This window comes from Brassica napus, chromosome C5, assembly GCF_020379485.1.
Source record: "Brassica napus cultivar Da-Ae chromosome C5, Da-Ae, whole genome shotgun sequence".
NCBI classification, from domain to species: Eukaryota; Viridiplantae; Streptophyta; class Magnoliopsida; order Brassicales; family Brassicaceae; genus Brassica; species Brassica napus.
This window is the reverse complement of record NC_063448.1, coordinates 53,986,243-54,004,117: the sequence shown is the minus strand read 5'-3', so window position 1 is coordinate 54,004,117 and position 17,875 is coordinate 53,986,243. Positions and strand designations below refer to the sequence as shown.

The 17,875-nt window shown below is 36.3% G+C and overlaps 3 protein-coding genes across 3 annotated transcripts; 1 reads left to right on the top strand and 2 right to left on the bottom strand.

The window, feature by feature from the left end:
• Window positions 1-844: 844 nt before the first annotated feature.
• LOC106399870 (CASP-like protein 1D2) lies at window positions 845-1,945 on the bottom strand. Its single transcript, XM_013840314.3, has 3 exons — window positions 1,591-1,945; window positions 1,353-1,479; window positions 845-1,263 (listed from the first exon to the last, which is right to left on the bottom strand). Exons 1-3 carry the CDS (start codon window positions 1,863-1,865, stop codon window positions 1,048-1,050), a joined length of 618 nt encoding a protein of 205 aa, XP_013695768.2. The 5' UTR covers window positions 1,866-1,945; the 3' UTR covers window positions 845-1,047.
• A 2,881-nt stretch (window positions 1,946-4,826) lies between these two features.
• Window positions 4,827-10,424, top strand: LOC106400994 (ISWI chromatin-remodeling complex ATPase CHR11). The gene is made up of 24 exons (XM_013841411.3): window positions 4,827-5,104; window positions 5,174-5,305; window positions 5,376-5,488; window positions 5,606-5,718; window positions 5,906-6,003; window positions 6,098-6,277; window positions 6,359-6,580; window positions 6,713-6,847; window positions 6,933-7,215; window positions 7,295-7,368; window positions 7,485-7,705; window positions 7,788-7,875; window positions 7,953-8,046; window positions 8,124-8,312; window positions 8,402-8,436; window positions 8,548-8,624; window positions 8,722-8,811; window positions 8,916-8,985; window positions 9,081-9,135; window positions 9,224-9,279; window positions 9,368-9,533; window positions 9,625-9,803; window positions 9,888-10,103; window positions 10,188-10,424. Exons 1-24 carry the CDS (start codon window positions 4,904-4,906, stop codon window positions 10,266-10,268), a joined length of 3,168 nt encoding a protein of 1,055 aa, XP_013696865.1. The 5' UTR covers window positions 4,827-4,903; the 3' UTR covers window positions 10,269-10,424.
• A 909-nt stretch (window positions 10,425-11,333) lies between these two features.
• Window positions 11,334-13,707, bottom strand: LOC106397166 (zinc finger CCCH domain-containing protein 34). Its single transcript, XM_048759404.1, has 7 exons — window positions 13,278-13,707; window positions 13,068-13,201; window positions 12,911-12,988; window positions 12,699-12,818; window positions 12,335-12,613; window positions 11,948-12,259; window positions 11,334-11,876 (listed from the first exon to the last, which is right to left on the bottom strand). The coding sequence occupies exons 1-7, from the start codon at window positions 13,363-13,365 to the stop codon at window positions 11,553-11,555; spliced, it is 1,335 nt and encodes a 444-aa protein (XP_048615361.1). The 5' UTR covers window positions 13,366-13,707; the 3' UTR covers window positions 11,334-11,552.
• Window positions 13,708-17,875: the final 4,168 nt, after the last annotated feature.

Below are 17,875 nucleotides of genomic sequence, written 5' to 3'. Positions count from 1 at the left end.
ACTTGTATAGCGTTGAGAATTTATTTAATTTGTATGATTTAAAATATATAAAATCAAAATTGTCACCATTTGAATAAGGAAGATGAGATCTAGTTACATAATATAAACATATTTAAAATTTTATATATATTTAAAAAAAAATCAGGAATTGTAAGAAAACTATATATCCCAACCATGTAATGGACCCCTTGAAAAAAACATCAGTGAACCTAAACCTGCAACTTTTAAACTATAAGTCTTAAACACAAAATCAGACCCTACACTCTAAATCATAATCATAAACGCCAGCAGATAGTCAATGATTAGTTGGATTAGTGTATAACAAATGATCCTAAAAGACCCATAACGTAGAAATCTAAAACATAAATTATAATGATAAACCCAAGCATAATTATGTGAACAAATATATCGTAAGAAAAACATTGGTTTCATAAACTTTTGTATATGTTTTTGTAAAACTGTATGTATTTATCTTGTTAAATAAATGACTGAAATTTTTTGATCCGGCTAATCAAGAAAAACAAAAACGTAAAAGTTTGTACACACTTATAAATAAATTTACATGCTTAATAATTAACTCTAAAAAGGGAGATTTGTATCACGATTTCTCATGTTTATACACACTAAAATTAAAAATTTGAACCTGGTTACAAATTTATAAGATTCACCACTCCATATTGGGTCAGGTTCATGCAAGAACATATTCCCTAATTAATGTTATGCAACCACTATATCTACCAATCTTCCACACGTGCTTTTTATGTGTGTGTGTTTTCTTTAATTATGAGGAATTCGTGTAAATAGCAAGCCTATATAGACATAGATATGTGGTATCACATGAGACTGGACAGAAACGAATGCTTATGATCACAAGTTACAGCAACACCATGAGATAAGTTTAAATAAAAAAACAACACCATGAGATAGAAAGATATAAACGAGCAAACAAAATCAGACACACGACACACACACCCACGCTCGTGTGAACAAAGCACACGTTAGGATCCATAGGATTTGTCATTGCGGTTTACAGCTTGTTCATGTTGTTCATGTTGCTGTTCTCTTCCACAGAGAGAAAATGGATAACACTAGAAGCAGAAGAGAAGCAAAGAGAGATAAGGCAAGCGACGTTGCAATGTAACGACAAAACTTGTCGTAGACGTTACAAATCTTGTTCCATCCAATTTCTTCGTTTCCTTTCAGCGCTATGTACGCAACTCCTCCCGCCGTTCCCGTCGCAGACGCCAAAATCCCCAGCGCCACCTGCTCACGTATACATATGTTCCGGAAAATACATTTAAATAATCTTAAGTTGTAATGAAAGATTCAAAGTTACTTGTAAATCAAGTTACCATGTCAAAGGAAGATATATAAATGGAGAACTGTGCAGCGAACTCAGGTCGCAAGAGCAGAGATATAGAAATAATTGTTGAGATTAAGGCGTAGAAACCAGCCACCACAAGAGCCACCACGAAGTATCTGCATGTTTGTAGTAAATAGTAACGTAAAGTGTTTAAATGAAAAAAGCATATATATAATAAAAAGTCTTTATAATGATGATGCAAGATTGAGTTTAGTTTAAAGACAGACATGAAAGCGGGCGAGTCACTGAACTCGGCGGAGACAGGAGCAGGAGATGGAGCTCCAGGGAGCTGAGTCATCTCCGTCTGGTCGCTAGTCACCATTACTATAAGAGCAGTCAGTGTGGCTGAGAAAAGCAGAACTCTTATTATGATGTCTATTTTCCGGCAATCTAGGAAACCGGAGGCTGAGGACGGTGCTTGTGGTGGTGTTAGTGGCTCAGTTGACGCCGGAAGCGGTTCAGATTTGCCGGTTTCTGGATCGGGGTTTTCAGTAGAAGCCATCAAATGTGTATGTTACAATATGCTAGTGTAAATGTTACAATAGACTGAGGTAATTTATTAAACTGGCTGCTGTGTTACAATATGGTTGTGTATATATAGCCCGGTGATTGTGGTTATCCACACGCTAAGACCAATAAATATGTAATATATACGTGGTATTTCTTACGAGATATTTATTTTTATCACATTATTTTAAAAGAAATTTAAACATGAGCATGATTTGCGATTAAAAAGTCACTTTTCTTGATTTTTTTTTGTTTATGCTTATAGAAACTCGCATATAATGATTAAATAAAGAAAAAGCACATATATATATATATATAAAATTGTGGAAACATATATACTGCAGTGGATAGGATATATGAATATGTTAGGCCAACCTCAGAAAGGTTGGTGAAGAAACTTGGAGATGATAATCAATATCAATATGATAAAAACATTAAGAAGTAAAGAAAAGTGGGAGTGGTTAATCAATCATTTGCATAAAACATGTAATTTTATATGTGCTCTTAGGTACTACTTTGCTTTCTACGTGCAGCTGTACATTACGTGAATGCTATCTTATCTAATGTAGTTTTGTTATAACATTTAACTATAAGATACAAAAGTCTAGCAACATTAGCAACTCTCAGTTGTATTATAATGTTTTACCATGGAGAAACTTTGCTTCTAGTGACAGCTAGACAAAACATAACAGGTTTTGTCTTAACAAAAACACCAAACGTTATCTTGATACCAAGAGATCTAGACCCAAGTCAAGGGAAACAGAAAAGTCAGACCTAACAATGATAAAATACAAATCTCGATTATGGTTTGTTCATCCTCGGTAGCACCTAACATGTTTTAGTAGTATATCCAACTAAGCCAAATTTATAATTTGGGGCTATGATGAACAAATACACAAGAGACTCGAAGTCTACATGAGTTATCATGTGAGGGAACCTTTGTCAAACATCTTCATAAATAATAACAATGTAAAGATTTGATGATATATATTAGCTACAATGGATTTCTCATGATCTATACAACGGTTTATTCTTGGTTTCAACCATTTTCTTTTCTTCTCGAGGCATTAGGAAATGAGTTTTTGGAACAAGGGGGGGATTGTATTGGAATCTTTTCTCTAACTGGTCTCCAATACCTAGGAAAGAAAAAGGTCATGTAACCAAAGATGGAGTAGAATCACATATGAGCACAATGAATTCACAGAGCTTTTGTTGAAACACATCGCCTCTAAATTCAATAACGTTGACAGAACATTATATACTTAAAATCTACATGCTTGTTGTACCTTTGATTCAATAGAAAATCAAATACGTATTTATACGAAACTATGGATGATGCACATAGATATGGATATGCTATACATGCATTTATACCAAGGATTTTTGTCTACTTTTCGTGTTTAGCATCACATCACAAGAGGATGTCCAGTGTTTTTTGAATGGGTTTTCAATATAAATATCCCTAAATATCTATGTGCAAGTACATGCATCATTAATATTGAATCATGGGTATCTCAAAATTCATGAAAAAATCATCTCAAAGTATCTCATGAATTTAAAATTCATAACCTGATTAACTCTAATGTCTTTATTTCTTTATATTTTGAAAAACTCACATGGGACACTCTCGATAAAAAAGTGTTCTATAATAAACACATAACAAGAAACTCACTTTGAGAAAACCGTATCCTAATATTGTATCTTATGTAGGCATATGTGATCGTTTTATTGAGTAATTTTCGCCTATACCTCTTTTAGTGGATGCACATGATGGTAGTGGAGCAAAGCTCAAATCAGCAGCAACAAGGTGATGGTAGTTGTCTAGGATTCATGATGAGTTTATCTATTTTATCTAAGAGGATGCTATAAAGACCATTTTGGGTATTGAGTAAAATGAATTGAATGAATTAACCAAGAGTTTGTTACATGGTTATGTATATATATTACATCGGTTAAGCAAAAGGAAACCAAACCGATATTGATTTAACATTAAACCGATATTCTATCTAATATTGGGTTAAGTATTCAGGTTGAAAATAGATTATGGTATTTTAAGACGTTTCAAATATCATGTTTTTATAAAAATATCATGCAAGTAACATACCACCTGCATTACGTTAAGTGTCGATGTTACATACTAAATCTCGACTTAGATAATATACCATCTCTAACAAGTATCGCATGTCACATTACGAATCTTATAGATAACCTAACATGTTTGATGATGAGTTTATCTATTGCCTTGTAAAAAATATATTGGCCTAAATATTTCAGTTTGAATATTAGCTGTTGTTTTAATGCTTAAAATATTTTAAATACCTGATTATTTTTATTTAAAATTAAATCAAAACAATTTGATGTAACTTAAATTTTTTTAAAGTCATTATAAAACTATCTGTATTTCTAACAAGTTTATAAAAATTTGAAAATCGTTATAAAACTCGGGTAATATATTGTCTTTAATAAATTAAATTATAAATATCACATTACTTATAATTACATTCATGTTCAAAAATACGCTAGGCTAGGCGTAATCTGAACTTTTCGGTCCGGACCTAACGAGTTATGAAAAAATCGGAGTATACGCGGGAATTAAGTGGGATTAATTTTCAATGTTTTCGTATATATAATAGATTTTGTTGATAACTACGTTGTGTACTGTATACAATCCAAATGAATCAAGCAGATAGGTTGCTTAAAACTGGAACTGATACAAAAGATCTCAAAGTTTTTATGATGTAAGGGGACTTCTTCAGGAAAAATTGGTAATAAATCTGGGGAAATTAATGTAGGCCTTACTCGGTCCAATAAGCCATTTAATATCAATCCCAGGAGCGGGAACTTTCCAAAACCCTATTCATCACGTGGCGCGTAACTCTGATTCGACGAAGCGACGTTGGCACATCGTAGCCGTTGGATCCAATGGTTATAAAGTAAACTCCTGATTACTTTCCACCCCCCTCTCGTTTGTTTCATTGCTGTGTGCTTTTTACCCTAATCTTCGAAAGGGCGAAACAGTTTCATCGATTCCCAATGGCGAAGTTTTCGAATCGCGACGACGCTTACTCCTCCGAGGAAGACGAAGAGCATGTCGAGAACAACGCTGGAGGAGAGGAGGAGGACGAGGAGGAGCTCGAGGCCGTCGCTCGGTCTTCTGATTCCGACGAGGAGGCTGTTCCCGAGGAATCTCCAGTCTCTGACGACGAGATCGCCCCGATCGAGGATGATTACGAGGTAATCGCAACGAAAATTCAATCAACGGTCGATTGTTTTGCTTACTGTGTTGGTATTTTGTGTTTGTAGGACGAGGAAGACGATGAGAAGGTTGAGATCAGCAAGCGTGAGAAAGCTAGGCTTAGGGAGATGCAGAAGGTGAAGAAGCAGAAGCTTCAGGAGATGCTGGAATCTCAGAACGCTTCCATTGATGCGGATATGGTGCGTTGTATTTGTATTATCTTATGGTTTTTTAGGAACTGAGGAATCTGATTTGTTTACTTGGATTTAGAACAATAAGGGGAAAGGGAGGCTGAAGTTTCTTCTGCAGCAAACTGAGTTGTTTGCGCATTTTGCTAAAGGCGATGCATCTTCTTCTTCTTCTCAGAAGAAGGTGAAAGGAAGGTGTGTGGGATGCTATTGATTCATTAGATATAGGTTTTCTTCACTGTTTTGGTAATCAAAATACGAAATTAATGAGTTTAACCTTGATTTATCGTGTTTTAACTTTCTTACCTTAAGGGGTCGCCATGCTTCCAAAGTAACGGAAGAGGAGGAAGATGAGGAGTATTTGAAGGAGGAAGAGGGTGGCTTAGCTGCATCTGGGAACACGAGGCTGCTCACACAGCCGTCTTGTAAGTTACCTGTGTTTTACGCTTTAGTCTAGAAGTTTTGCATATTGATCAAGAACTGCAATGTTATTGATATCTATTTCCATTTCCGTAATATATAACTAATGTTGTGACCTCATGGCTACGAGGTAGCATAGGGTAAAGTTTAATGGGAAAGTTCAGGATTCATCGTTTTCTTCTTAACTCGCAGGTATTCAAGGGAAGATGAGAGATTATCAATTAGCTGGTTTAAACTGGCTCATCCGTCTGTATGAGAATGGCATCAATGGGATTCTTGCTGATGAAATGGTAAACAATAGTTCTCCCAAGGACCCAAGTAATACAAGCTCTCTACTTTTTTTTTATGATGCTAATCATGATACCATTTTTTCCTGTGGTCTAGGGTCTGGGGAAGACACTTCAAACGATTTCTTTGCTGGCCTACCTTCATGAATACAGAGGAATCAGTGGACCTCATATGGTAGTTGCTCCAAAATCAACCCTTGGTAACTGGATGAACGAAATTCGCCGGTTTTGTCCTGTCTTGCGTGCTGTGAAATTCCTTGGTAATCCCGAGGAAAGGGTAAGCAACTAGCTGCATACCATTTTAGAGTTCATGTAAATGTTTAAACCCTGGATTCTGAGATGTCTGCTAATAATGCAGAGACATATTCGTGAGGATCTGCTAGTTGCTGGGAAATTTGATGTATGCGTCACAAGCTTTGAGATGGCCATCAAAGAGAAGACAGCACTGCGTCGCTTTAGCTGGCGTTACATTATCATCGATGAAGCGCATCGAATCAAGAATGAAAACTCACTCCTTTCGAAAACCATGAGACTTTTTAGCACCAACTATCGGCTTCTTATCACGGGAACCCCTCTTCAGGTGTTTGCTCTACCTTATTCTTGAATATTTGGATACTGGTGTCTTCTTGCTAAGTTGCTTCTGATTGTGTGAAACAACCTTTCTTGTACGAGTCTGTTTGTATTCATTTTTTGGTTTTCTTCGTATATGCAGAATAATCTCCATGAATTGTGGGCTCTTCTGAATTTTCTTCTGCCTGAGGTCTTCAGTTCAGCAGAGACTTTTGATGAATGGTTTCAAATTTCTGGCGAGAATGACCAGCAGGAAGTTGTCCAACAACTTCATAAGGTATGTGTGTACAGTGTACTTATTGCTTCTTTCGACTTTATCACGTCTTAATTGTTAAACTAATCGCTTTCCTGTATCTTCTTAGGTCCTTCGACCATTTCTTCTACGGAGACTTAAGTCAGATGTTGAGAAAGGTTTGCCACCAAAGAAGGAGACGATACTTAAAGTTGGCATGTCTCAGATGCAAAAACAGTACTACAAGGCTTTACTGCAGAAGGATCTTGAAGCGCTTAATGCGGGTGGAGAACGCAAACGTCTGCTAAACATTGCAATGCAACTGCGTAAATGCTGTAATCATCCTTATCTCTTCCAGGGTGCGGAGCCTGGTCCGCCATATACCACAGGAGATCACCTGATAACAAATGCTGGTAAGACTAGCATTCGCACTAAATTATTCAGATGTATGTGTAAATGTTTATTGAAGCGTCTTTATACTATTATTTTCAGGTAAGATGGTCCTTTTGGATAAATTGCTTCCTAAGTTGAAGGAACGTGATTCAAGGGTGCTGATATTTTCTCAGGTAAACGCTGATGCAGAACAGATGTAGATGATTATTTTTCTAACAGTTCATCTTCGCTGTTTCCTTTCTCTATTTGAAGCCTGAGCGTTATTCTTTTCTTTACTCATATATGTCAGATGACAAGACTTTTGGATATTCTTGAGGATTATTTAATGTATCGTGGCTATCTATATTGCCGTATTGATGGAAATACTGGTGGTGATGACCGAGACGCCTCCATAGAAGCCTACAACAAGCCAGGAAGCGAGAAATTTGTTTTCTTGTTATCTACTAGAGCAGGAGGGCTTGGTATCAATCTTGCTACTGCAGATGTTGTAATTCTTTATGATAGTGACTGGTAAGTTTCCTGTCATGTCCACTGTAGTTTGTGAGTATTCACTTCACTTTTGAGTTTTGACGTGTCTTGCGGTTTTTGGCAGGAATCCTCAAGTCGACCTGCAAGCTCAGGATCGTGCCCATAGGATTGGTCAAAAGAAAGAAGTTCAAGTGTTCCGATTCTGCACTGAGGTTGATATTCTCCCCTTTCATGTCAAGCAAGAACAGACTATAAGAGTTCGAATTAATTTTCTATTACTTGTTTACAGTCTGCTATTGAGGAGAAAGTGATTGAGAGAGCTTACAAGAAGTTGGCGCTTGATGCTCTGGTTATTCAACAAGGAAGATTGGCAGAGCAGAAGAGTAAGTTTCTTATGACGAGTGCAAAACGCATTGGTTCATCTATTTGCAGAATTAATTTTTATCGTTACTATATGCAGCTGTCAATAAGGATGAGTTGCTTCAAATGGTAAGATATGGTGCGGAGATGGTGTTCAGTTCTAAAGATAGCACAATCACAGACGAGGATATTGATAGAATCATTGCGAAAGGAGAAGAGGCAACAGCTGAACTTGATGCCAAAATGAAGAAATTCACAGAAGATGCTATACAGTTTAAAATGGATGACAGTAAGTGTGTCATGGACCTTTTTCCGTTTTGTTGTATTAATAGTGTATAGGAGGATTTTATTGATATTCATTCGTCTGATTTGTCACAGGTGCTGACTTCTATGATTTTGATGATGAGAATAAGGTATGACTTGCATCTCTTTTCATAGTTTATGCTTTCATGCCATACCCTAGTTATTATGATCTGCGTCATCGAAAGTCAAATTTACTCGTCTTTTCTAATTATGTTTTATAGGATGAGAACAAGCTTGATTTTAAAAAGATTGTGAGCGACAACTGGAATGATCCACCGAAGCGGGAGAGAAAGCGCAAGTAAATATTCTTTTGCCTATTCATTGTGCAGTCCTACTTTGCCTGTCTTCATAAATTTTATCGTAACTTAAATAATCCCTTTTGGTTGCATCATCAGCTACTCTGAAGCTGAATACTATAAGCAAACATTGCGTCAAGGTGCTCCATCTAAACCTAAAGAGCCTAGAATTCCGCGAATGCCCCAGTTGTAAGTACCTTAATAAACGCTACTCTGCATATGTGAACTGCCTTTTTCCTGCCTTGATGGTATTTTTTCCCGCCTAGAAACCTAATATCTTGTCCATCCTGCAGGCACGATTTCCAGTTCTTCAACATTCAGAGATTGACTGAGCTGTATGAAAAGGAAGTACGCTATCTCATGGTAAGGCTCTTTAAATGAAATACTTGTCACTGTTTCGATGTGCATAAGAGGGAGTTTACGACTAGTAAAATGAATTTGCTTCTCTTTGGTTTCAGCAAACACATCAGAAAAATCAGTTGAAAGACACAGTTGAGGAAGAAGAACCAGAAGGTCAAGCTTCGTTTCTCATTTTTTGCCCACTTTGCCAACATTCTTTTCCAGCGAACTTATTACTGATTGAGAATTTTTTTGTGACCAGGTGGAGATCCCTTAACTGCTGAAGAAGTAGAAGAAAAGGAAGCTTTACTGGAGGAGGTAAAGTGAAAACTTTTTGATGTTAAAGGTGTGTTAGACATTAGTTTCGTTGGTCTTTATTAAATTGTCTGTAATTGTTAATCTCCAGGGTTTCTCAACATGGAACAAAAGAGACTTCAATAGTTTCCTGAGGGCTTGTGAGAAGTACGGCCGGAACGACATCACGAGCATTGCTTCTGAGATGGAAGGTAAAACAGAGGAAGAAGTTGAAAGATATGCCCAAGTATTCAAAGAGCGATACAAGGAGCTGAACGGTATGTAACACACAACACCTTCTAACGCTAAGTAAATTCATTCTTACCTCAAGAAAGAGCTTACACCCACATTTCCCCTCTATATTTGTAGATTACGATAGAATCATTAAGAACATTGAGAGGGGAGAGGCAAGAATCTCCAGGAAAGATGAAATCATGAAAGCCTTGGGGAAGAAACTGGATCGCTACAGAAACCCTTGGCTGGAAATGAAGATTCAGTATGGTCAGAACAAAGGGAAGCTGTACAACGAAGAATGCGACCGTTTCATGGTCAGTGTGTTTCTCATCATCGTTTCCTTTTTCATTCTTTTGTTTCACTAATCTTATCATGAAGTTTGATTGTTGTACAAACAGATCTGCATGATTCACAAACTTGGGTATGGGAACTGGGATGAGCTAAAGGCAGCGTACAGGACATCGCCTTTGTTTAGGTTTGACTGGTTTGTGAAATCCCGCACCAGTCAGGAACTTGCGAGAAGATGCGACACTCTGATTCGACTGATTGAAAAGGAGAACCAAGAGTTGGATGAGAGAGAGAGGCAAGCCCGTAAAGAGAAGAAGCTCGCAAAGGTATATAACTTATATAGTTGCTTTCTTTTGACTTGATTGATTCCTTTGGATGCTTATACTCTCTTTTTGTTTAAATCTTTGAAGAGTGCAACACCATCAAAGCGACCTTTAGGAGGACCAAGCGAGAGCCCTTCATCTTTGAAGAAGCGAAAGCATCTTAGATGATCATCTATCTTACCCCTTTGGACTCATTATCCAGAATAACAGTTCTCTGAACTTTTGTTGTTATACATAACTAAACTTTGAACATGTGAATTTCATCCTGGTTTGGTGAATGTTGTCCTGATTAGACTTGAATTTAAGTTGATATTTTGAACTTTATTTGCATATGCTTCGTTTTCTTTTTGGTCAACGTTATCTTACGTTCACCTGTGAATCTTTTTTTGGGAAGAAGATAGATACATAAGGATTAGAGGGGCTCGCCCATTAGCCCATATCTATTTGTCTATTTATTGTTTGCGGACAGAGAGTGATTATGTCCATTAAGAACCATGTCCATTAAGGATCATACCCACTAACACCCATATTTTCATGGGCTGCCATAAGATCCATAATGACCATATAATAAATTTAAGTACAACAATTCTGGTTTTGGTGGGAAAAATCGATTTTGCGGTTTTGGCGGAAAACTAGATTTTCTGATTTTGGCAGAGAAACTCGATTTTTCGGTTTTGTCATGGGGTCCATAATGACCTTATAAGAAAATTTTAATTTATAAGCCTACAATTACATATACAAATTCATAAAATTAAAATTCATCCATAAACTCATTTTTGCGGTTTTGGCGGAAAAATTTGATTTTGCGTTTTGAAGAAAAACTCAATTTTGCGGTTCTGACGGAAAAACTCGATTTTCTGATTCTGGCAGGAAAATTTGATATCAAAATTTAAGCGAAAAAATTGATTTTACAATTTTAGCGAAAAAACTTAAATTTTAGAAACCCTAGGTTTTGTGACCATTGGACAGTCCACGTCCATAGAGTCCAAAACCAACAAAGACCATTTTCTTAATGGTCTTCCACATTTTGTCCAATAAAAACCAATGAAAAAAAAAGGTTTGTCCATATTAAACCCGTTTGTATATACCCGTTTGTATATGGACATGGACAACCATTGGACGGCCCGCCCATTTAACATCTCTACATAGGATTCATCTTACGTTCACCTGTGAATCCTAGAATCGTTTCTGCTTCTTGCTTCGCTCGTGGACTATTAGACACAAGGGGACGAGTGTCTCGTGAATAAAGCCATTTATTAAGTAGTAAACATTGTTCAAGACAGAGCGATGGCTGTATGAGAGAAACGTATTATATATGGACAAGTGGTAAATGACAGAAGCTTTGGTTTTGGTCTCTCTCTGCTTCCCATCAAATCTCAGACCCCAAAAATAATCTTTCTTTTTCTCTTTTCCTTAATGTTGTTTTTAGTTCATTAATCTTTTCCTTTACTTTTAACTTGAAGAAGAAGTCTTAGCTTCTATACTGCCACTGACGCTAGCCGAGTCTCCACTAGTCTCCGCTGGCTCTTGACCACTGACCATAGGAGAAGAAACTGCAGTTACAGCCTCTGTGGTTGGCTCATTACTCAAGCTTACTGGAGCAGATGCGCCGCTGAGTGAAGACGATCCTATCGGGTATGGAGCCACGGGCATATCCGTTAGCGAAGAAGCAGACGGGCTGTAGCTAAGCGAAGAGCTCATCGAGTGATCGAACTTGCACGCTGGTCCAAACTTGCAGATCCCGTGTTGCGCAAAGTGAGTGCACTGCGCTACGCCCTGCGTGTCAAGCATACGTTCAAGACAGGTGTCTCACATTGTGTTCATAGAGAAAAGGGTAAAAGACTTACTGGACGAAGTGGAAGGCCAATGGAGCTGAAGAGAACAACACCGGTTTTGGGTTGAACTGCATCTAGAGGATGATGGTATCTGCATGAAGATCCGAATTTACAGTCTCCGGTTCTCATAAAGTATTGACACTCAGGCTGATCAGGTCGCTGAGGAAACGGCTCTTCTTTTGAGATGGTCAAGGAAGAAGGCCCACCGGATTGGTACGTTCCTGTATAAGCAGCCCCTGAGGGAGATAACGGTGCCATTCCGTAAACAGAGCTCGGTCCAATAGACGGTTGAGTTCCAGGCGAAGGCATTGCAGTTAAAGAAGGCTAATTAAAAAAAAAATCAACCGATTCATTTTAGCAAATGAAGAATATTAAAGAGCAAATGAATAAATAAATTACCTGGTAAGGATTCCAACCAGGGTATGTAACCATTCCAGGAGGCAGAACCATAGGAGGACCGTAATGACTTGGGAGATAAGAACCAGGTAAAAGAGAAGGCCTTGCCAAAACTAAACCGTATTGTTGAGAGGGTTGAGACTGAAGTGTTGGATAAATAGTGTGTAGCTGAGGTTGAGGCTGTGGCTGCTGCTGCTGCTGAGGTACTGGATGGTTGAATCTACAGGTCAAACCAAATTTACACTGACCGGTTCTCAGGTAGTAAGAACACTCTTTCTCTCCCTGTAATCAGTTTAAGAGTAGCTTTAACACAAATGTGTGGATGTTGATTCAATAAACCAAATGAGAGAGAGTGTAGAACACAAACCGGGCGTAATGGATATCCCAAATAACTTAGCGAGACAGGCGCAACCGAACCACCTCCTTGCCTTGGGTGATGATACTTGCAAGTAGCACCGAACTTACACGTCCCCGTTCTCATAAAATGCTAATAAACAAAACAAAACAAAAAAAAATCTAAAGTTCGGAGCTTTTCTTACAAAACAAAACTGCATTGCTCAAATCCGGTTAGTTCAAAACCTGACAAACCGGTTGTCCCATCCTCTCCGGTAAAGCTCCATCTCCTCCTCCTCCTCCTCCTCTCACACCTCCAACAACCTAATCAATAGCTTACAAAAACTCAATTCAACGATCTGAAACCGAGGAACCGAATCCAAAATTAAGAAGCTTTAATTACCGCTCCACGATCGCGCGGGTGATTAAACCGACATCTCGACCCGTACCCGCAAGCACCGGTTCGCAAGTAATAAATACAATCAGGCTCATCGGGTCTCTCCGGGTACGATTCTCCTCCAGCTCGCCACACCGAAGCTACAAGAACACACACATTCATTTCAAAACAAGATCCTTTAATCTCACAACGCGAATCGCAGATTAAACATTTTACCTTGTACTCCGGTTTGGAGAGCGGTGGTCCATTCAAGAGATGGATCCGATCGCGACCCTTCTTCGCCGGCGCGACCGTACCGCTCCATTTCTAAAGAGGGGGGGACAAATCCCTCGCGCAGACACACGAAAGACGAAACCTTTTTAAGCTTTGCTTTTGTCTGAACGTCGAGAGCTTCGATCGAAGAAGAGTGTTGTTGTTGTGAAAAAATAAAACACAGATCGTGGTTTTGCTTCCACACCACTCTCTCTAGCTTCAAAGCTACAACTGTTTTTGAAACTAAAAATGAAAATTATTTTATATAATTTTCGGCTTCGATTTTGTTTTTTTATTTTTATATTAAAAAAAGTTTAATTTTTTTTTTTTTTTTTTGGGAGGGGTGATGGGAGGTTTTGATCTTTCTTTATGCGTGCTCGCTTTTTTCGTGGGTGTTTTGCCGGTGGTGGTTAATGTACGCGCCAAACATATTATCAGTGACTCCTCTTTCTTTTGTTTTCTTTGTTTCCATAAAAAAAAAATGAAAGTAATGCAAATGAAAATTGAAAATATATTCTGGAAGTGAAGTATTTTTTTTAATATAAAAATTGATTACTATAAACTACAATTACAAAGATTTTTTTTTTTGTGGAACACAATTACAAAGATTAAACTCAGGTTATCTCCAGTCACTAGGCTGTGAATGTGATAGTGTGATATTAGGTAGTACTTTAAACCTATTAATATTTTTTTATCTTTTTCTTTATTTTTTGTAACAATTCAAACCTATTCTTTTTTTTTTTGTTTATTTGTACATTCAAAAATATAGGAAAGCGATCTTGGTTAGATTTTAGCCTTGATTTAAAACACAGTACTATTGTAGAAACTTTTGTATGGCCAAATTTGACTCAAGTTTAGTTAAGTGGTGTATATACATTACAAGAAACTGCAACTCTCTTGTGTCACTCGTGTTTGTCTGCAGACTAAAAGTTACTGTTTTTAGTGCATAATGCTAATGTTATTTCAGCAGTATCACAGACACAAGTTAGAACTATAATTATTTTAGTAAAATCAAGAACATTTTTGCTATTTTACATGTGCAAACTGTTCTTCGAATATTCTAACTCTTTGAATTATTTTATCTTAATAAGCATGAATCAGGCGCGTGTAATAATTTAGGGTCTGACTGGTTCAAACGCAGCGGTTGCGGTTGCGGGAGTTTGCGCATGCGGGTGGTTGCAGTTTCTAACAGTTTTAAGAGATTTGTACGACTGGTAATGCGGTTAAAAATTGATGCGTTTACGGGATATTTATGACTGGTTAACTACAAAATGCAGTAACGTTTAAATAATAAATTAACAATATTTACATTTAATATAATTATAAAAATATCAAAATTCATAAAATTATAATAAATATAAAATTTATGTTTAGAAAATTATATTTCAAAATTTTTAAAATTATTTAATTTTATTTTATTATAAAAATTTATAATATTAATTATAAATGATAGGTATATTTTATTATTTTTATAATTTCAATTTTAAAAAATTTATTGAATTTTTTTATTTTTGTATTTATATTGTTTTAGAAAAAAGAAAAAAAAATTATCCTCCCGCAACAGCCCGCAACCGCAAACGCTAGCTGGAGCCAGCTTTTGGATTTATGAGGTTTGAAGAGGTTTGAAGCGGTTTAGAGCGGTTTGGATGATTGTTGCGGATCACTGACAACCGCGACCAACCGCAAATGCTGCGTTTGCGGGTGGTAGCGGGAAAACCGGTCATCCCCTTAGTTTACTTTGCTAGCAATAAAACAAGAGTAATGACTTTACTTACATCACTTAAAGAAGTCAAATTGGTTTGGTCGTGAAATGACCAATCTAACGGCAACAAAAAGCATCAAGCTGATGACCAAACGGTCCAGATCTACTTTAAAGTCACTGTCAATTGAATTGCTGACGAAACGAACCCGAGGACTCCTTGACATGGAGTGTAGTTGGTAAAGAAGCCCATTCTCTTCATAAAGTTCCAAATTATAATCTAAAATGATTTATTTCTCCACCCAGTGAGAGTTAATTTGAACAACGACAACCAAGTAGAATCAAATTTGGTTCGTTTAGTTATAATTTGATTGACCTTAAAAGATAAAAACCTGCACTTTCTTTCTAGTATGAAGTGGGTCTAGGGTTTTTCTTTCAATAGTTGTCTAACTTCTTAGATAGTACATTTATTATATATTTGTATGCTTTTAAAGAAGCTTTACAAGGTTTATAATACATTTACCGATGCCACTAATGGAAATCAATTTGGTCATGTTGCATATTTGAAATATTAATAAAATGTTCAAGATCTAGCACACCAAAAAGACATTTCATATTAAATACGAATCTAAAAAGTTTTTATAGTTGATACCAAATTTAAGACTCCCATTTTACAATAAAAAATTAAAAATTGAGATTCCTTGTCACCTTATCACAAGAAATAAAAGTTTTCAGATATTTAAAGTTGAAAGGTGAAAATTACTCAGCCTAATGAGCACTAAAAGCATTTGCAAAGGAAATTAATAATATTATGTAAAGAGAGAAATAAATAAAAATGTAGAAGGTCTGACTTGGCAAGGAGTGAGCCACATGTGACCAGCTTTTGGAGATTGTGTTATTCCCAAAGGATCTTTTGGACCATAACATCCCTCCTTTCTTCATCTACCAAATGTCGGTGAGCAAATTTACATTTTTTTTATATATTAAATTTCAATACACATAATTTCCAACTATAAAAATTACTAATATTGGGCGGAGTTAGGGACGATAACATCGTTGTTTTATTTGTTGCATGACGTTTTGATTGTATAATGTGAAAAAGAGGAGCATTCTTTCATACCTAAATGTTCTCTTGCAATGGATATTTTATGGCTGTAATAATGATTTTGGTGGTCTTCGAAAAAAGAACTAAACCTTTTTTTGTGCAACTTAAAGAAGAATTAAACCATCTTCATAGATTTCAACACTTTTTTTTTGAGCAACCAACACTTATTGGTTCACAAACTGGTTTTATGAACAGATAAAAGATTTCATAAACTAGTTATTTTAATACAACACTTATTGGTTCTTTAAAAGAAGTGGCATCTTCATCCACAGGTTATCTGTTTCTTCCAAAAACTTTTACCGACAGGAATACTGAATACACTGAAACATTGACTCATAAAGATTGTAGAATCATATGGTGGGGGACAACAAAAAAGAAAGATATATCATATGTACATAACCTTTATTCTTTTTGTTTTTATTGTTATGTTTTCATATTGTGTAGCTTGATAGAGTTTTGTTGCCCATCTTGATCAGATGATACCTTAGAGAAAGATTTTAAAAGGTCCAAGGAATAAATCTACAACACATTTAATTATTCTGAAAATGTTATTCCTTTCCAGACAGCACCAAAGAGGATAGATAGATACCTCAACATCTTCGCATTGAGTCTTCGCGTGTTGAATTGCTCTTACTCGACTGCGAAGTCCCCGAACGCACAAATAGCTTTATACCTCGAGATTATGCTTTGATTCCCTTTTATCAGAAACATGAGGAATTTTCATATAACCAACGTACATATAAATGATACATATTAACAGACAGATATAAGCAAATATCCCAAATTATATAAAAAATCTTTCATTTTCAGGAAGAACATGAATATACTAAAAGGTATATATATACTACCTAGACAATATGAGGAATTAAATAGTAGAGTGGAAACTAATTTCAGATAAAACAATTAAGTGTTATGGTTGCTTTACGAAGATCTAGCAAATATATCCTGAAACTAAGAAGAATCCCATAGAGCATGTTCATAAACGAATAATGTTTTCTTGCATGGAAAAAATCATGAAAGAGCAGATGAAATGTATCTGAGACATGTTTAAACCACATAAACCCAAATTAGTTTACAGCTCATGAGAAGAAAAATAGTAAGTTGTCAGTACACATTATAAAGAAATGTGTCTCGAGCGGCCAATTCCATAACCACTTTAAGAATATCTATGTGTCAGTTTGACGAAAAGGGAAAGAAGATTAACCAATGAAGCCCATTAGGTACTTAACACATTGTTTGTGAATATTATTCTGAAATTCGCTTTGTATGAAAGGCACTAGTTTTCGAACTTACAATCTTTAAATTCACCTCTCCACTTATTACCTATCAAAATACCACATAAATTAATAATAAAATAAATTAATTTTATTTTAAAAAATCTAAAATAATTGGAAAAAATAATAACGCCAATTTTAATGATACTAACACCACTAACTAAACCCTAAACTTTAAATTTATACCCTAAACCCAAATCCTAAACCCTAAACCCAAACCGTAAACCCTAAATTCAAACCCTATATCCTAAACCCAAATCTTAAACCCTAAACCCAAACCGTAAACCTTAAATCCAAACCCTATATCCTAAACCCAAATCATAGACTCTAAACTCAAACCATATATCCAAACCTAGTACATACACCATAAACTCAAATCGTAAACCCTGAATCCAAATCCTATATCCTGGTTTGGGTTAATGTTGATGTTGTTTCTTTAGGGTTTAAGATTTGGGTTTAGAGTCTAGGTTTGGGTTTAGGATCT